The sequence below is a fragment of the Rhinoderma darwinii genome, chromosome 1, assembly GCF_050947455.1.
Source record: "Rhinoderma darwinii isolate aRhiDar2 chromosome 1, aRhiDar2.hap1, whole genome shotgun sequence".
Lineage (NCBI taxonomy): Eukaryota > Metazoa > Chordata > Amphibia > Anura > Rhinodermatidae > Rhinoderma > Rhinoderma darwinii.
Window position 1 is genome coordinate 515,268,967 of NC_134687.1, and position 20,865 is coordinate 515,289,831.

The following is a 20,865-nucleotide window of genomic DNA, read 5'->3' on the forward strand; positions in this document are numbered from 1 at the left end:
ATTTTGTCAAGCGTAGTCGACTGCGCTATTGATTGTCGAAAAACCGGAAACCTGACGGAATGGTGACAAAAAGAAACCATTAGCAATGTTTCTGTCACCATTGATATCAATGATGATGCAAACGGAAGCTAAGGTTTCCGTTTGACTTTCCGTTGAGGGGTTAATCTGACGGAAACCTCAGACGGAACCCTGGAACGGAAAGCCAACGCTGATGTGAACAGGGCCTAAGTCATAGTTTATGGGCAATTTAAAGAAACCAACTCACTGATAAACTGGTGGCTCAGCAATTAGCGCTGGGGTCCTAGGTTCAAATCCCACCAAGGACAATATCTGTGTGGTGTTGGTTTTCTCCTACACCCCAAAAACATACCAATAGGGAGTTTAGATTGTGAGAACCACAATGGGGGTGGTAAGTGAGGAGCTCTGTACCGTGTGGAATACGTTGGCACTATATAAGTAACATAAATAAATTAAAGGGAACCTGTCAGCAGTTTTGAGGTCTCAAAACTGATGATACAGGGGAGGGCATTTTAAACTAAGGGTGTGTTCACACGCAGTGACTAAAAACGTCTGAAAATACAGAGCTGTTTTCAGGCGAAAACAGCTCCTGATTTTCAGACGTCTTTGTAGCAACTCGTGTTTTTCGCGACATATTTTACGGCCGTTTTTGGAGCTGTTTTTCAATGGAGTCAATGAAAAACGCCTCCAAAAACGTCCCAAGAAGTGTCCTGCACTTCTTTTGACGAGCCGTTATTTTACGCACCGTATTTTGACAGCGACGCGTAAAATTAAGGCTCGTGGGAACAGAACACCGTAAAACCCATTGAAAGCAATGCGCAGATGTTTGTAGGCGTATTAGGGGCGTTTTTTCAGGCGTAATTCGAGGCGTAAAATGCCCGAATTACGTCTGAAAACACTGCGTGTGAACATAACCTTTTGTCTTGGTCATGCAAGAAAACAATGTTTTATTCTTCCAATGTGGGGGTCGCAAGTGCCAATGAGGCGGGTCCTGATGTGCATGTGCTCCTGCACTGCACGCTGCAAGCCCCGCCCCTCACAGATGGGTTTCGTTTAGCATCTCCCAATTGGCCGCTAGAGCCGTCATTCAGAGTGGCACTTGCGCTGGGGTAATCACACGTCGGTTTCTCGGTCATGCAGTTTGTACATTACACTCCTTTAGATCTGGCGCACATTACATATACTCACACTGCGCTCTCGGATTCATGCACAGTATATACACACGTTGCCTGTACATGACGCAGAAAGTTGGCAGACGCACATTTCATATACAACTCTACTACACGTACATGTACATGTACACACCCAGCTCTATTGTGTCCACATTACACATGGAGCTCTTCTAGAAGCACATTGCATGCTGCATACACTCAATACACGTTACAGATACATCGATATTTTAGAGCCGCAGCACAGAGCCGGACTCCTCCCACGCACGTGACTGATCATATGGCCATGACATCATCACAGGTCCTTCAGCATCTACGGGAAGAGGTGTGGGTCAATAATCATTAGGGAGATGGCGGAGGAGGAGGATGATGAGTTGCTTGGTGAGCGGTTACTTTTTCTCCCAGATCGTCATGTCCGTTATTTTCAGCGGAGCCTACAAGCTCTCCCCGAGCAGTGCTCGTCATTAGAGACAAGCAGGTAATGCCAGTGTGCTGAATGCAGCTGCTCTACTGTGTGTTCCCACCTATGGCTGTATATACGTGGATCCATTTGTCACCTGGCTACAGATACGTGTTTGTATAGGGCTCCGTCAGCGGAATATAACGTGTGTACGTCTGGGGAACCTCATGTATCCGCAATGTATCTATTTTGTCACATTCATTGTTGATCTGTCCCCCTTGTTGTACAATAGTTACAGGACACACTAGACATAGTATAGGAGCTGCAGCCACTACAACAGTGCTGGCTGATCACTTGTGTGGGCCGTTTGTTTTAGCTGTCACTGACGCATTTTACGTTACCTGTGACCATCTAGCCACTCCCCTTTATAATACTGTCAAAATCTGCACTGTGTGAACAAGGCCTAAGGGATGATTGAATCGACTGATACACTTTTGACCAAAATGGAGTCACATGACAGTCAATCAGATCAAGTTTCACTCCCATTTTCGACTGTTGTTTGGTCTCAAAAACTGATGGCAGAAGACCGTGAAGTATGACCATGGTCCTATACATAGAAATTGCACAGTGTTCTCTGAAGTATGACACACAGATGCACGCTATGGATTAATGAAAACTTTTTTCCCCAATAGCAGCCAATCACTGCACAGCTTTCATTTTTTAGAGCACTATAACAAACAGTCTTTGTAGTTCAAAGCAACCAGTCAAAGCGCATCTTTCATTTTTAAAGAGCACTATAGGAAATGAAAGCTGCACAGTGATTGGCTACTATGAGCTACAGTCTTTCTGTTATGACTCTCCCCCCTATTCACCTACTCCACAGCAGCTCCAAACAACACTCGCCGCTGCGTTCTGCTGATCTGTGGAGTTCCTGGGTGTCAAAAGTTCAATGTGAAAGTTTCAGTACCAGGCACAGCCGCCCATACGTACAAGCCCTTGAGCTTGTGTAGAGAATGGAGAGGACGTGGTATTTGCAGGAATGTTGTGGGTCCCTTCATTGTGCTGATCGCTCTGGGCCCCAGAGGTTGGACACTCGACCAATTTGAAACCTTGATCCTTGTAGTGTTGAGTGGCAGGCAGTGCAGTTAGATAGAAAAAAAGACTGGATTCTACTAAATCTCCCAAAACGTTTTTTTTTTTTGTTTTTTTTGAGATCCTCCGGAATAATATTGCTTTATCTTGGATCGGGACGTTAGTGGAGTGCCATTTTTGCATGGTTCAATATGAGCGAGTGGTCCTCTCTGTGCTAAATATCAACACGCCATGAAAGTGGACGTCCTACAGTCTGTGGAGAAACTGAAGATGAAGAGGTTGGATGTTACAAGATTCACAAAGAATAAGGCGCGCACTTACCAATGTATATGAGTCCTTTTTTTTTTGTTTTGTTTTTCTCGGGCACATTTTAATCTAAAAATGTGTAATCTGCTGTGTGACATCTCTAACCATTTGCACTAGAATTTACAGTCATTTCCACCATGCATCTCAGTTTGTAAAAGTGGAGTGAAATCATGGCGTGACTTAATGCTTGGCCAGGACGCAAAATTTAAAAAAATGTTGTTGTATCTCTACTCCAAACGAAGCCTGGTGTTAAAAAAGTGCCGTAATTTTAGCCAGTATAAAAGTGAATGGCAGCGATCAATGTTCCCTCTAAGTCTTGGCAGCTCCTAAGCTGGGCAGTTAGGGAGCAGGGCAAGTCTCCATCAATGGTGGACGATCTGATGACCAAAAGTAATACCCTCAGTAAACGCTAATATAGCGACTAAATAAGAGAATAAGTAAACTTATTTTAAATTAGTCTTAATTACTTTTTTATACTATAATATTACAAGTCCATCAGTAAAATAGACCGTTATAAACACCAATTCTAGGCTTCAATGAAAGAATCCTTCATTACACCATCACTCTCCCTATAGATAGCGCCACACAGACCCCCTGTAGATAGTGTGAGACACACACACACGCGCGCTTCACCCCTCTGCGCCACATGCAGACACCCTGTAGATAGCGCCACAAGCAGGCGTCCGGTAGATAGCTACACCCCGCCCCCCCCCCCCCTGTGGATGGCGCCGCACACGGAGCCCCCCTCCCTGTGGATGGCGCCGCACACGGAGCCCCACCCCCTTTCAACTTGTCCATTGGACTGAGGATGGTAAGCTGAGAAGTCCAACTTTACACCGAGAAGGCCGCAGAGTGCTCCCCAGAACTTTGAGATGAACTGGACCCCTCGATCCGAGACAATATGCAGGGGTAATCCATGCAGACGGAAGATGTGTTGCATGAAGAGATCAGCCAGTCGAGCAGCAGAAGGCAGGCCAGTCAGAGGAACAAAATGAGCCATTTTAGAAAAACGATCCACCACCACCCAGATCCCGCAGAGAGAGGCAGATCTGTGACAAAGTCCATAGCAATATGCCGCCAGGGGGCATCGGGCACAGGCAGTGGTTGGAGCAGACTGGCTGGTCTGGAGTGGGCAACTTTTGTTTGCTGTACACACCGTACAGGAGGAGACAAAGTCCATGATGTCTTTGGGCAGCGTGGGCCACCAGAACTGACGGGCAATTAGGTCTCGAATCTTACGGGCACCCGCGTGACCTGCCAGCTTGGAACTGTGACCCCAGCGTAGGATTCTTCCTCTGTCTGCCAGACGTACAAAAGTCCTTCCCAGAGGAATGTCTCTAACCTGCAGAGGGTTAACAGAGTAGATGCAGAAAGGATCGATAATATTCTGTGGGGACTCCAGTGTCCTGTCTCAAATGACCTAGACAAGGCCCTCACATTCTTGTCGTTAGTGGAGTTCAAACTGGAACCATGCAAAAAAACAATGACCACCTGGCTTGACAAGGATTCAGCCGTTGAGCCGTCTGTAGGTAGGTCAAGTTCTTGTGGTCCGTGAAGACCAGGATAGGATGAGCTGCGCCTTCCAGTAGGTGTCTCCACTCCTGCAGGGGAAAACAGCTTGGAGTAGTAACCACATACCACTGTCTTGCCTTTCGAACCTCTCTGGAACAATAGTGCACCAACAGAGGAGGCGTCCACCTCTTGAAAACTGTAGAGAATCATCAGGGTGATGATGAATAGAGGCTGACGTGAAGGCCTTTTTTTAAGGTTTTAAATGTGACTTCCGCCTCTGGAGTCCATACCTTGGCATTCATACCCTTTTTTAGTGAGGGTGGAGATGGGGGCTGTCAAAGAAGAGAAGTTGGGAATGAACAGTCTGTAGAATTTGGCGAATCCCAGGAAGCGTTGTATGGCCCTTAAGCCTTGGGGACGTGGCCACTCCAGGACAGCCTTTGACCTTTTCAGGGTCCATCTTGAGACCCTGATCAGAGATGATCTAGCCCAGGAAGGGTAGAGACTTCTCTTGGAACACGCACTTCTCCAACTTGGCGTAAAGATGATTCTCCCTTAATCGAAGCAACACCTGGCGGACATGGCCCTGATGAGTCACAAGATCTGGGGAAAAAAATCAAGATATCATCGAGATACAACACAGACACAGAGGAGATCACGAAAAATGTCATTCACAAATTCTTGCAATACTGCGGGAGCGTTACACAGGCCGAAGGGCATGACCAAATAGTCAATCACGTGTGTTAAATGCAGTCTTCCACTCGTCACCCTGACTGATCCGGATTAGATTGTAAGCCCCCCGCAGGTCAAGCTTGGGGAAAAAAAAATTGCCCCCCGTATACGATCAAAGAGTTCTGAAATCACCGGCAAAGGGTACCTGTTCTTCACCGTGATCTGGTTGAGGCATCGGTAGTCAATGCAAGTTCGAAGGGATCCATCCTTCTTTTTGACACAGAAAAGCCCGGCTCCCGCCCGGGATATAGACTTTTGTATGAAGCCCCTCTCCAGATTCTCCTTAACGTAGGCCGACATAGACTGGGTCTCTAGCAAGGAGAGAGGGTATACTCTACCGCGAGGAGGGGACGAGTCAGGAACCAAGTCGATAGGACAATCATATTCTCGATGTGGTGGCAATGTCTCTGCCTCCTTTTTGTTGAAGACATCAGCGAACTGAGAGTAACAAGGAGGCAGCCCTGCCGATGACTGATGCGGAGAAGGCTGGGATGGATGGACATGCCCCAGACAGCGGTCGAGACACTTGGGACCCCACTGGAGAACCTCTCCGTAGTTCCAATCCAGGACTGGGGCGTGAAGACTGAGCCAAGGCAAACCCAGCAGCACGGGGTTGACGGCCTTGGACAGGACATACAGGGAGATGAGCTCAGAATGGAGAGCTCCCACTTTGAAGTCTTAATGGCTTGGTCACAGACAATACTGGGTCAGGCAAAGGCAGTCCATCTACCGAGGCAACGATCAATGGTCTCTCCAGAAAACCAGTAGGCAATGGAAGAAGATCCACAAGGTCTTGGCAGATGATATTGGCTGCGGAGCCAGAGTCCAGGTAGGCAGAGACTGGATGAGGTCTCTCGCCAGCGACGATGGTCGCAGGAATAAACGGCTTGGAAGAGAGTTCTCTAAGTGCAGTAGCGCCATCAAACATTAGATGTGTGTTGGCCAAACTCAGCGACTTTACTACTTCTCCTTATTGATAACGCAATATGAATGGGGTTCCAGAAGAATAGTCTTTGGCTGACAGCTATCTGTCTGGCCAGGGTTTGTCCACACGTAACAGAATTGCTGCGTATTTTCCATCTGGAATTGCAGACTGAAAATACGCTGCAGAATACCGTAGCAGCAAAGTGAGATACGGTGAGATTAAATCTCGTCCACATGCTGCGTAAAATTTCCGAGCAGAAATTGACCTGCGGTTTGTATTTTTCGTACAGCAACATGTCAATTCCTGATACGGAAAGTGAACTGAATTGCTGTTTTTCAGAGGAGATGTCACCATCTCCCAGCATTGTGAAAAACGCAGCAAAATCCGCACCATTTTCTGCAGTAAAAAGCACAGGAAATGGTGCGGAATTTCTGTTGCTTTTAAATTTTCTGCAGCTATGCCGTTACGTGTGGACAAGCCCTTAGTTTTTTAAATGGCCTTCAAAAATAGCAAGACAATCAAAGACTATTTCTGAACGTAGAGCGTTCTACAAGGAAGGCAGTGAGCAGATTTTAAAGCAAGAATACAAAAGCGGTTAGCTAGCTTCAAGAAATGGTTGGAGGCTGACTTCTGCTACAGTGGGTGTTACTGAGTAAGTAAAATTTTGGGTGTCTTGTCAGCCATGTCAAATGTTATGTTTTTTTTATTATTTTTACTATAATAAACCTGAGCAAATCAAGCTTTAGGGCTCATTCAGACGAGCGTAGAACTCATCCGTGTGCTGTGCGTGAAAATCACGCACCGCACACTGACCCATTGTTTTCACACATGCATGAGTTTTCATGCAGCGTGTGTCCGTTGCGTAAAACTCTTATATTGGTGTGCGTTTTTCACGCATGTATCGCCCATTGAAGTCAATGGGTGTGTGAAAATCACGGATGCACATCTGTGCTGTGCGTGATTTACGCATCAATTCAATTGAAAATAATAAAAAAAATATGTGCTTTGCGAGTGTGAATAACGCATGCCCCTCGCACAGCACACTGATGCATAACTGACCAGATTCACACGCGTTTTTCATGCGTGTGAATGTGATACGCTTGTTAATCTGATACGAATGTAGCCTTATAATTTACATAAATACTTTTTTCGTTTAAAAAATGGGTCTTCAGTCAATGCAATTGATATTACAAGTGATTGAAACAATAACTGACACATAAATTAAATTAATATGTTTGCAAATTTGTTTAGTTGAGGTTAATAATTTTTGTACTATTCAGCAAATATTCATTTCCTGTGTTCCCTGTGTCTAGGCGTCCGAAAAGCACAAGACTAGGATGAAATCTTCTGGTAGGACTGTAGCACCAGATTATAGGAAAGGAAATATGACATCCGACAGTGTTGTGTTTCTTCAGTTGTCCTGTCTGCATGGGAATACACGTACATTCACTCTTTGCTGTGAATAGGTAATCAATGTATAGATCACTGTATTGACGCTTTCCATTTTTGCATCTTTAGGTTGACTATTGCGTTTTTTGCTCTGTCTGGACTGGACATGTTGGACTCGTTGCATGTTGTGAATAGATCTGAAATAATAGAGTGGATATATTCACTTCAGGTCCTCCCCACTGAAAACAGTAAGTAGCTTTTTACAATGATGTCTTTACTAATTCCTACCGTTTGACTGATCTTGTAATGTGGAACTGAAAAGGGAAAAATTATTAGAGATATGCACAATGATTTTAGGCTAGCTATACAGAAACAGATGACACGAGCGGTTGCCCAGCCTTGGACTATCTTTTTTTCTCTCCCCCCCCCCCCCCCACCAATGAGCTCACAGATCCACTGTCAGCACATGCAAGTTTTCTTAGGTAGGGGGAGTTTATAAGATGTAGTAGATGTGGAGGATTAGCATGTGGCAACTAACCAGATTACAGAAAGTTGCACCCTGATTTAAAAGCCATTAATAATAATTCCACATCTCCCCTGCGCTAGTTTCGTATAATTCATGAACATGTCGTTGCCGTATTCACATAGAGCTGGACAACACGTCATCCCAATGACTGGCAGCGTGGGAAGAGCTCCAAATTTCAAAAGCAAATATATCAGAATAATAATTTTTTTCCCCAGTGGAACCTGGTCAGGGGTTTCATAGAAGTCGACAGCCGCAAGAGCTTCAATGTTACACAGTAACACTTACCAGGAGCTGCAGCATGTCTGTCTGTTTACTGTCACTGCTCCTGCTCACCCCTACCACCTCCATAGATTTCTATGGGCAGCATATTTGTGTCTTTTTCTGGTTCCCACTACCATAGACTTCTGCAGCATGCCTGTGTGTCTTTTTTTTTTTTTATCACTGATGACCGCACTCATGTGAGGAGACCGCCCGTCCCAGGAGAGGAAGCTCCCGCACCTCAGTTTCAGGTTTACTGTCCTCCGGATAGGTTGTCCTGGGGAGCTTCTGCTCCCATTGGAGATATGTGTCTAATTTTTATTTTTTTTTTCACACCCGGGGCTGAAGACTTGAAGGTGAAATGATTTTGCCCTCCTTTCCTGATCTGGTATAAGTCCTTGTAAAACGCAGCCTATTTACCTAGTCTGCTTCCCTGTGTGCTGCCTCCGGTCTGTGCATGTGTGCTGCGTCTTAGTCGGGCAGCATGCTTGTACGGCGACTCTTCGCTTCTTGAATGTGCTATGGGCAGGTGGGATTCTCCGTGTGGGCTGGACAGTGTCTGAGATGCGTCTGACGTCACGTCCGGTGACTGCTTGGGCACTTCAAGTGGTGCTGACTTCACTTCCGGTGGCGGCTGACCTCCCTTTCAAGGTGCCGGACTTGCTGGTAACAGATGGGAGGAGTCACAGCACTACTGGGCGCTATATAAAAAGGCAGAAAATAATGGAAGCAAGACCCAGATAGTTGGTGGGATAATTAACAATCAATAGAAATATTTGCCTGCCGGCAAAAGGCCCTTTTTAACAACTACAAGCAAGATAAAATAACAAATTTGTATTAGGCTATTATAGCAAAGACACACTACATAGAAATTAAAAGTTATGTTCACTGCTGATAGTAACCAGCATAGTGCAATGTGTGCCAGTAGCAAGATTCAAAGTGTCGGTCAGAGTGCAGCATGCTGCAGCCGCTAAGGTCAAAGTCAGTATCGGAGATCAGCAGTATCAGAGATCAGCAGTAACCAGTTAAAATTTCAAAAGAGCCCCCTGCAGCAGGGAGGCAGCCAGCTTCTGCAGATCCTCTGTAAAGCTAAGTTTTCAGCCTGTAATTATTGTGGGCTGTAAAACCAGAGATAACAGTGGTGAATCACCATGTCTGATAAAGGTGATGTCAGTTCAAGAAGCGCTGTCCCGTCAGAAGCCCCCAGGCCTCAGAGTCCAGTATTTTGTCCTGCAGGATGATGGGATCGAATGAACATTTGGTAAGATGCGTTTTCCATTATCTTAGTGTTGTGTGTTTGTTTTTGCCTTCTTAAAGAGGCTCTGTCACCAGATTTTGCAACCCCTATCTGCTATTGCAGCAGATCGGCGCTGCAATGTAGATTACAGTAACGTTTTTATTTTTAAAAAAACGAGCATTTTTGGCCAAGTTATGACCATTTTTGTAGTTATGCAAATGAGGCTTGCAAAAGTCCAAGTGGGTGTGTTTAAAAGTAAAAGTCCAAGTGGGCGTGTATTATGTGCGTACATCGGGGCGTTTTTAATACTTTTACTAGCTGGGCGCTCTGACGAGAAGTATCATCCACTTCTCTTCAGAACGCCCAGCTTCTGGCAGTGCAGACACAGCGTGTTCTCGAGAGATCACGCTGTGTCGTCACTCACAGGTCCTGCATCGTGTCGGACACATCGGCACCAGAGGCTTCAGTTGATTCTGCAGCAGCATCGGCGTTAGCAGGTAAGTCGATGTTGGTACTTACCTGCAAACGCCGATGCTGCTGCAGAATCATCTGTAGCCTCTGGTGCCGATGTGTCCCCGCTCGTCTGACACGATGCAGGACCTGGGGAAGTGACGTCACAGCGTGATCTCTCGAGAACACGCTGTGTCTGCACTGCCAGAAGCTGGGCGTTCTGAAGAGAAGTGGATGATACTTCTCATCAGAACGGCCAGCTAGTAAAAGTATTAAAAACGCCCCGATGTACGCACATAATACACGCCCACTTGGACTTTTGCAAGCCTCATTTGCATAACTACTAAAATGGTCATAACTTGGCCAAAAATGCTCGTTTTTTAAAAATAAAAACTTTACTGTAATCTACATTGCAGCGCCTATCTGCTGCAATAGCGGATAGGGGCTGCAAAATCTGGTGACAGAGCTTCTTTAACCACTTTAGTAGTCTATAAATACAGAAGTCCAGCTCCAACTCTAGTAAAGCCAGGACTTGTTGAATCTGTACAAAGACTTTATCATCCTCTTACTCTAAACCCCTTTGTCATGTCCTGCATGGATATGGTCATTGCCGAGCAGGCGCTTTTTTTTTAATGGACTATCAAACAGATTGTGAAGGATGAAGTGGCTTCCTCATTGGAAGCTTTCAAGAGGAAGAGTTCTCAGGCTAGTGCCTCGGGTGCACCCTCTGCTCCCTTTAATGTGGATGACTCCAGCTCCGCTTCAGATGAGGGCGAAGTATTCTCTGGATCAGACTCCTTTAATAAAGAAGTCTGGTGGTACCTCCTTCCAGGCAGAAGATACCAAACAATTGTTAAAACCAGTCAGGGCAACAATGGGGTTAGAGGATGTCAGGGAATCTAGATCTGTGTCAGACTTAATGTTTGAATTATTTGTTCCTAGACAGAAGAGGGTATTCCCGGTACATCCGGAATGTGAAAGCCCTTCTTGACAGAGAATGAAAGAATCCTGACAAAGTTCTTCATTCCTTCCCCCCCATAAAAAGGAAATATCCCCTAGTGTGGACACCCCAGTAGCTAAAGTGTCAAGAAAAGTGGTCCTCCCCTTTGAATATTTGGGGAGTTTAGGGTATCCCCTGGATGGAAAAAGATACATACCTTAGGAGGTCCTGGGAATCTGCGGCAGGTAGCCTTGGACCTACCATTTTTGTTACTTGTGTGGCTAGGTCTATGAAGGTCTGGTTGGGGCAATTTTAGAGGCACACCTAAACAATAAGGGTATGTGCACACGATAACTGCATTTACGTCTGAAATTACGGAGCTGTTTTCAGGAGAAAACAGCTCCGTAATTGCACGTACTCTCGTTTTGCGATGCGTCAATTACGGCCATAATTTGAAGCTGTTCTTCATTGGAATCAATGAAAAACGGCTCAAATTACGTCTCAACAAGTGTCCTGCACTTCTTTTGACGAGCCGTCTTTTTTTAAGCGTCGTCGTTTGACAGCGACGCGTAAATGACAGGTCGTCGGCACAGTACGTCGGTAAACCCATTGAAATGAATGGGCAGATGTTTGCCGACGTATTGGAGCCGTATTTTCAGACGTAAATCGAGGCTTAAAACGCCTTGTTTACGTCTGAAAATAGGTCGTGTGAACCCAGCCTCAGACCTCAAGAGAACAAATTCTTGCCTCTCTCCCTTCCTTTGCAAAGGCTGTAGACTTTTTAGCAAATGCATTGGCTGATGCAGTAAAATTATCAGCTAGTGCTGTGCGTATGTCTAACACTGCCTGCAGGGCTCTGTGGGTTAAAACATAGAAGGGGAGATCAGGGATCCAAAAACGGGCTGTGTGGGATTTCTTGTGAGGGAGATCTATTATTTGGCTCCTGTTTGAATGATATCTTAGATAAGGTATCTGATGGAAAGGAGGGGTTCCCTGTCACTCAACCCTTAGCAGCCCCCCGTGGGAATCAGTTTTTTTTCCCGTAAAAAAACAGATCCGGACCCTCAGGGGGAAGGTAGGTTCCCTTAAACAAAAAGGCTATAGGCTTTACTTTTTCCCAGCAGGGTAAATATAAAACCAACTAGCAATGATGTCAGGCCTCCAGTGGGGTGCGGGGGGGGCTCTCCCTTTTTTTTTTTTTTTCTCCCTTATGCCTTGGGAAACCTCTCCACCAACTCCTGGGAACTACTACAAGGTATAAGAGAGGGTTTCAGACTAGAGTTTCTCTCTTCCCCCTGAGGAAAGATTTATCCCAACAAAAATTCAGAGGGATATTTTCAAGAGACAGGCCTTACTAGGGGAAGTCCAATCCTTGATTTAGAAGGGGGTGCTAGTCCCGGTTTCCCCGGCAGAGGTTGGAAGGGGATTTTACACCCATCCCGCTATTTCTAGTAAAGAAAACCAATGGCAAGTTCAGGGTTATTACCAACCTCCGGTCCCCGAACAAATTTATAACATACAAGAAATTCAACATAGAAACTATTGCATCAACTATCAGTCTGTTTTCCAACTGTAATGGCCACATTAGACCTGGAGGATGCGTATTACCATATGCCAATACATTCTCCCAGAGGTTTTTAGGGCTGGCTATCCGGTTGAACTGAAGCCTTCTCCATCTCTACTACAAGGCTCTTCCCTTTGGGGTCTCTCAGGCCCTGGGACTTTTCACAAAAGCAATTTAACAAATAGCGGCCTTTGTCAAAATCCAGGGGTTTCTTCTACCCCATCTAGAAGACTTTCTACTGATTTCATCCTCTCACCAATCTTTGACCAACCACTGTCCACTCCTCTGCTCTAGCCTGTGGGAACTGGGGTAGAATATAAACAGGGAAAAATCGTCTACAGACCCCTCAAATCAAGATTTATTTTTTTTATTTTGTTTTGGGTAGGGGGTGTGGGGATTCAGCTAGACTTGTCAGAAGTGCTCTCTCCCCCCTCAAAGTCCAGTCCCTGGATCTTTCTTTTCCACTAGTGCTCATTCCGGGAAGCAATATTTATTCTAGGCCTTATGACCACAGCTAACCCAGCAATAAGGTAGGCTCAGCATCAATTCAGGTGGAGATTCTTGGCCTTTGCATTGCCCCCCCCCCCCCCATCCTCTTTGGACACCAAAATTCACCTTTCTTCAGAAGTGAGACTCTTCTGTGGTGGACAAAGGTAGAGAATCTCCAATCTGGGATGTCCTGGTCAGTTTACAACCTGGTCAGCCTAACCACAGACGCAAGTTCATGGGGTGGGGGGCTCACTTGGGGGAGGATCTCCGGCAGGGAAGAGGGGATCTTTTGACCAGAGCCTGGTTCACTTGGCTCATGTCCCGGTCAGTAGCTCCACCTTGGGTTCTTCCCATCAGGAAGGATGTCCTCTATCAGGGTCCCCTTTTCCATCCGTATCTCAACAAACTTCAATTGACGGCATGGAATTTGAGAGGTTATATCTCTCTAGAAAGGGTATTTTGGACTAGGTAGTGCACACTCTTGTCCAGTAAGAAGAAAGTGACATCTAACGTCTACTTGAGAGTTTGGAACACCTTCACTGAGTTTTTTTAGGTTCAGAACAAGATCCTCTGACAGATCCTAACATGAGTCATTCTAGATCTCCTACAGGGAGGTATAGTCAAACGACCTAGACCCAGTACTCTGAAGGTCCAGATCGCAGCATTGACTGCCTTTTTCAATGTTAGGCTAGCCGAACATCTCTGGGCAAAGAGGTTTACATGAGCATCATCACGTCTGTAGTACCACATTGAGATCTAAATACTGTCCTTTTAGTTCTTTCTCAAAGTCCCTTAGAAACTATTTCAATAGGCTCAATCAGACTACTAACCATAAAATTTACTGTATTTTTTTGGACTATAAGACACCGTTTTTATCTTAGAATCTGTGCTGTAATCTTCTGCTGCGTCTTATACCCTAAGGCAAACGGCTGCCAGTGTATGGAGAAGCCGGAGCTCCCACCTTCAAAGTCCTTGCAGTGCAGGGTAAGGCTACATTCACACGACAGTGAAAAACGGCCGTTTTTTTAACAGCCCGTGAATATTGGCAGTCAAAAAATAGGACATGAAATAGAAGTCAATGGATCAGTTTTTAACGGCTGTCAATACATGTAACAATTGTTAAAAATGTGACATGGGGATTCAAGAGGCAAGGGCACATTGGTTCCCTTGCTGGGTATCGGCGGCGCGATGACACATACTCACCGATGCAGCGCCTCTTCAGGTGTGGTCTCTAGTCTCACGGGTTCTGCGAAGGAGACGAGATGACGTCATTACACCGCCTTCGCAGAACCCGTCACACTAGAGACCACATGTGAAGTAGACGGCGCTGCATCGGTAAGTATGTAGGGCATTCAGGTGGAATTAAATGTCTGGTATTGTTGCGCTCACTACAAGGGTAGTGTGGTGCAAGTACAAGGGGAAATTTTTGTCAACAGTAGCAAATTTTTCGGGACTGTCCTGAATTTACAGAGACCGTCCTGGAAGATTATAACAGAGAGGGGGGTGTGGTGCTTTCTCCGAAAAGAGGTGTGTGTGTCATCTACAAGGACGGGGTGTGCGTGCGCGCCATCATCTACAGGGGAGGTGTGTGCCATCATCCCCCCCTGTAGATGACGGTCTCTGTAAATTCAGGACAGTCCCGAAAAATTCGCTACATTTAACAATGCCCCCTATACTAGTGCCACACTACCCTTGTAGTGAGCGCAACAATACCCGATATATTCCGCCTGAATGCCCTACATACTTACATGCTCGCCGATGCAGCACCGTCTACTTCACGTGTTGTCTCTAGTCTCACGGGTTCTACGAAGGCGACACGATGTCATGTCGTTGCTTTCGCAGAACCCGCGAGACTAGAGACCACACCTGAAGAGGACGGCGCTACATCGGTGAGTGTGTCATCGCGCCGCCGATAGCCAGCAAGGGAACCAATAGTTCCCTTGCCTCTTGAATCCCCATGTCACAAATCTGTTTCTAACAGTTGTTACATGTATTAACAGCCGTTAAAAACTGATCCATTGACTTCTATGGGGGTCGCCTGGACATGTCCTATTTTTTGACGGCCATTATTCACGGGCTGTTAAAAAACCACCATGTGAATACACCCATAGAACACCATTGTTCTGAAAACGTTCGTTCAAAGAACGGCCGTCACACGTTTTTCACTGTCGTGTGAATAAGGCCTTATGCTGCATTCACACGACAGTGATAAAAAATGTCCATTAAAAACTGATCAACTGTCAGTTTTTCATGGCCGTTTTGCATCAGTGTGTCTAAATTTTCATCCGTTTCCAGTCCGTCTGTCCATTTTTCATGGCCATTAAAAAAAATAATGAATTTCATTTGTCAGGTTTTTTTTTTTTGTGTCCCAACCCCCTGAAATCACCACATTGCCCACATAGTGCCACTAGCAGCGGAATCCCTCTGGCCGGGGCTTCCTCATAGACGGAGCCCCTGACGTCTGTCCGTATATTGACAGTGACATCAGGAGAGCAGAATCCTCTGCCAGAGCGGACCGGGGATTCCGCTCTAGGACTAAGGCTGGGTTCACACACCCTATTTACGGATGTAATTCGGGCGTTTTAATCATTAGTCATATTAGCAGTACACGCTCCCATGAGAAAATGGTAGCTTACAAGGACAATTTATTTCCAAGGTATGGGGTCCATGGGTGCACAGTACTTATAACTGTATACCCTAATAATGGATTACACTACTATATGAGTGTGTTCCGGTGCCTTGTTGTCGAGGGACGCAGATTTGCTCGCTTTAGTTCCTATTATTTGAAATGTCGAAATTTTCCTTTTTGAAAGATGGATATGTGATATTTTAAGGTTTTGTTTTCTGTGTTTGGTTTCTTTTCATATATGTACGACTTGCTATGGACTGGTATATGACACTTCTGTACATTACTAAAAGTCAATGTTGCTTATATCTCTGATTTTGATTGTTTGGTTTCATGTGAAAAATGATAAAACAAACATGGTGCAATTGAAAAATACAACTTGTCCCACAAAAAACAAACCTTTTGGCCTCATGCACACGGCCGTGCCCGTGATCACGGCCTGCCGCGGGTCGCATTTTCGGGCCGTGCTTCCATACAAAGTATGGGAGCACGGCCTGTAAAAAACGATAAGTAGGACATGCTCCATAATTCCCGGCACGGCTCTACGGCACGGACGCCTATCCGAAGCGATACAGAAAGGTGTCCGAGGCCAATAGAACCGGGTGGGTACGTAATTGCGGACCGTATTACGGTCCGCAATTATGGAGATTTTTTTATGGTCGTGTGCATGGGGCTTTATACGGCTTTGTTGACGGAATAAAAAAAGTTATGACTGTTGGAATGCCGCAGTGAAAAAGCGAAAAATAATCCTTGACCATTAACGCGCAAAAAGGCCTGTTCATTAAGGGGTTAATTATTTTACAAATATTTTGAAAGATTATTGGTTTGCCTATTTTTCTTCTAAACAAAAGCATCAATGGGAAGCAAGTTTATTGATCACATGCATACAGCTGGCTTCAACAGGCTCATACGCAAGTTCTAATAGATGGTTTTTATCTAGTCATAACATTAGTGTGGCACTTGATGTCCTGCTGTGAGCAGTCACCAGTGTTTTTTATGTTTTTGCCTTGCATGTAACAGTAGGTGGCAGTGTAAGTTAGTTAAATATCTTACTTGTACAGTATAAATGTTTATACGCCAAGTTTTACTTCAATATAAAGCTCATCACAAACTTGGGCGTATTTGGCTAATATGGCTGAGACTACCTCCACCTTATATCCAACACGGAGCCACATCCTAAGGAGTAAGGCCTCGTGCACACAACAGTGTTCGGTCCATGATATATGGACCGCATTTCCCGAACCGAACACAGTTCAGGGAGTCGGGCTCCTAGCATCATAGTTCTGTATTACGCTAGGTGTCACTGCCCCCTTGTGGGAATACAGTCCCATACTGAAACATGTAGTCCCGCGAGGAGGCAGTGACTCACCGCGGCATACATAACTGTGATGCTAGAGCCCGGCTCCCTGAACTGTGTACGGCCCGGTATATGCGGCCGACATGCGGTCCGTATATCGTGGACCGAACGTGGTCGTGCGCATGAGGCCTAAGGGTACGTTCGGCCATTGAGCGCTGCAGGCAAAAAAAAAAGGTGTTCACCGTGGGCTATGAATGACATTTAACTTTATTCTGCGGGTCGATACGAATACGGCGTTACCATATTTATATATTGTTTTCAATGTTTTACAGCGTTTGCGCAATAAAATCACTTTTATATATATATATATATATATATATATATATATATATATATATATATATAAATTTTTTTTTGTCTACCCATATTCTGAGAGCCATAACTTTTTTTTTTTTTTTCATCAAAAAAGCTGTGTAAGGGCTTGCTTTTGACGGGTTGGGTTGTAGTTTTTACTGGTACTGTTTTGGGGTAAATGCGACACTTTGAACACTTTTTAGGCCCCATGCACATGAACGTGCTTTTGCGGGCACAATTCCCCCGATAATCCATGGGAGAATTGCGGCCCCATTCATTCCTATGGGGCCATGCGCACTACCATGGTTTCCACTATGTTATTTTTCCCGCACGGTGAACACGGCAAAAAAAAACTGACAATCGCTATTTTTTGGTCAGCACCCCTCACAAAACATAGAATAAGGCCTCATGTGCACGGCTGTGATTTTAGGGTCAGCCGCGAGCTTGCCCGCAAATTGCGGGCTGTGCACATGGCCGCGGCCATTATTTTCAATGAGCCCGGACTGCAGAACACGGGCGTAATAAGGCTTGCCCGTTCTTTCTGCGGTCCGGGCTCATTGAAAATAATGGCCGCGGCCATGTGCATAGCCCGCAATTTGCGGGCAGCTCACGGCTGACACTCCGTGGCCGGCCGACCCTAAAATCACAGCCGTGCACATGGCTACGGTCGTGTGCATGAGGCCTTATTGTATGTTTTGTGAGGGGTGGTGACCAAAAAATAGTGATTTCTGGCAGTTTCTGTTTTTTTTATGTTTTTTTTGCAGTGTTCACCGTGCGGGAAAAATAACATTATAGTTTTACAGTTTGGGTTGTTACGGACGTGGTGATACCAAATGTGTACTTCTTCCTTTTTTTTTTTTTTTTTTTTTTTTTTTTTTTATATATATAAACGTGCTCATGTTTTTTCCTATAGTAAGAGTTATAGGGAAAAAAGGCTTTTTTTTATTTTTTATTTATTAAACTTGAAACTTTTATTTTTACACTTTTATTCAACATTTTATTAACTTTTTTTTTTTCCCACTAGGGGACTTGAAGGCCTACACTTCTGATATTTACTGTAATACATTGCACTACCCACGTAGTGCAATGCATTAGAGCTGTTCGTTATTCACTGACCGCAAGCCTATTAGGCCCCGCCTCTGGGTGCGGCCTAGTTGGCTTCCATACATGGCAGACCAGGAGGCCATTCTTAGGCCTCCGGGTGCCATTTGCAACGATCGGCAGCTCTGCGCATCACAGCGATGCCGAACAGCTAAAAACCACTAAGATGCCGCGATTGCTTTTGATCACGCCATCTAAGTGGTTATTGGCAGGGATCTGAGCTAGCTCCGTTTCCTGCCATTACAGCATGGTGTAACCTACAGCTAACACCGGCGGCTGATGTCACAGGCTGAGCCTGCGTCATCTTGTTACTGGGGACGGAAGCCTTTAAAACCACGTTTCCGAGTGGGACCTAACAGGCTTCCGTACTTGGCAGCCAGGAGGCCATTGTTAGGCCTACGGTCTGCCGGGGCAGTCATTGGAACATCTCGATTACATCGCTGGGTTCCGATCTGCTGGTAAAACCCCATAGATACAGCGCTCGCTTTTGAGCGCTGCATGTTAGGGGTTAAACGGCCGGATTGGAGACTAGCTCCGGTCCTGGCCATGGAGCAGGGTGTCAGATGCAATATACAGCCGACACCTGCTGGCGATGGTGCGGCCTCCGCTTCTGAGCCCGCACCATCATCATCGCGTACTATTATGTTGCTTTGCCTTAAAGGGATTTTCCAGTTTCTGATGACCTATCCACCGGATAGGTCATCAGTACATGATCTTTGGGGCTCCGACACCGGGCCCCGCATAGATCAGCCGCTCCGGTGCCTCCTTGCACCGTACGTACATGCCGGAAGCAGTTGGCTGCCAACTGCTTCCGTCTCCGTCCGTAGCATTATGCACCACAACAACCGGTGCCCGCAGGCCACCGGAGCGGCTTATCGGTGCGAGGTCCGGGTGTTGGACCCGCACTGATGACCTACTGATGACCTATACCAGGGGTCTCAAGCACGCGGGCCGCATGGGGCCCCTGGGGCTGTCATCTGCGGCCTGCGGGACACAGCCGCTAGTACAGACTGCTCCTCGATTCTGGAATTCCCTGACATCACTGTCAACATATGGACAGTTTGTCAGGGTCTTCCCCAGAGCAGAGTCCCGGGCAGAGCGCTAGTATAGGCTTTGCTCTGGGACTCTGACATGGCTGTCCATACATCAACAGTGGTGTCACGGGCTTTCCCAGAGCAGAAGTCCCAGTGATGTCAGGAGCACAGCTGGAGTCCCAGGAAGAGCCTTATATGGACAGTGATGTCAGGAGCAGAGCTGGAATCCCAGGCAGAGTGCTAGAAGCGGCTCTTCTCCGGGACTCCAGCTTTGGGCAAGCCCCTGACATCACTGTCCATATATGGACACTGATGTTAATGGCTTCCCCAGAGTTCCGGTGCAGAGCCTATACTAGTGCTCTGCTCCGGGACTCCGGCTCCGGGTTTGCCCTGATATCACATTCCGGTCCAGGAGGATCCCATTATGTCACTGTGTATGGACAGTGACGTCAGGGGCTCCAACAGTAGAGGAATCCCCAGCCAAAGCGTCGGCAACTCGCTGGCTGGGGATTCCACTCCTAGAGGGAACCACAATGGCGCTATCTACTTGGGGTGTGTGTGGCATTATCTACAAAGGGCACTGTGGCAGCATCCACAGAGGGCACTGTGGCACTATCTAAAATGGGGCTGCCCAATCTTGACGTGTGTCTGCCAAACACTGCTAACTGAGCCGCCGGACTGCATTTAGCGACACTTAAACTGGAAAACTGGATTGTTGAAATAAGCACGTGGAGAAATATCTCAAATTTTAAACCTAGTGGTATTATTATAGTAATGTATTATTATTATAGTGTTCTAGTAGATCAAATAACTAATTGATTAACAATAATTTTGTATTGTATCAAATTTGAAAGTAATGCGGCCCATCAGCTTCCCAATTTTTCTATATGTGGCCCACTTACCCGGCCGAGTTTGATACGCCTGACCTATAAGGTGGATGGGTCATCAGTTGTCAGAAGCTGGACAACCCCTTTAAGACCTCGGCGGCAGCAACGTAATGGTACGTGACATGTCACCAAGGGGTCAAGAATCTTGTCTCCACTACAGAATTAGAGAAGGAGCTGCTCTACCAATTTAAAGAGGCTCTGTCACCAGATTTTGCAACCCCTATCTGCTATTGCAGCAGATAGGCGCTGCAATGTAGATTACAGTAACGTTTTTATTTTAAAAAAACGAGCATTTTTGGCCAAGTTATGACCATTTTTGTAGTTATGCAAATGAGGCTTGCAAAAGTCCAAGTGGGTGTGTTTAAAAGTACAAGTCCAAGTGGGTGTGTATTATGTGCGTACATCGGGGCGTTTTTAATACTTTCACTAGCTGGGCGCTCTGATGAGAAGTAACATCCTCTTCTCTTCAGAACGCCCAGCTTGTGACAGTGCAGATCTGTGACGTCACTCACAGGTCCTGCATCGTGACGGCCACATCGGCACCAGAGGCTACAGCTGA

The 20,865-nt window shown here is 46.0% G+C and overlaps 1 protein-coding gene across 2 annotated transcripts in view; it reads left to right on the forward strand.

Moving 5' to 3' along the window:
• The first annotated feature begins 1,145 nt into the window (after positions 1–1,145).
• PGGT1B (protein geranylgeranyltransferase type I subunit beta) overlaps positions 1,146–20,865 on the forward strand; it is a 104,073-nt gene continuing 84,353 nt past the window's right edge. Inside the window, exons 1-2 of one of the 2 annotated variants that reach the window (XM_075836482.1) lie at positions 1,146–1,665; positions 7,673–7,791. In XM_075836482.1, the coding sequence (XP_075692597.1) occupies positions 1,538–1,665; positions 7,673–7,791 (247 nt within the window). In that variant the 5' untranslated portion in view covers positions 1,146–1,537. The remainder of the gene's footprint in view (positions 1,666–7,672; positions 7,792–20,865) is intronic. The other variant, XM_075836491.1, reaches the window with a different exon arrangement.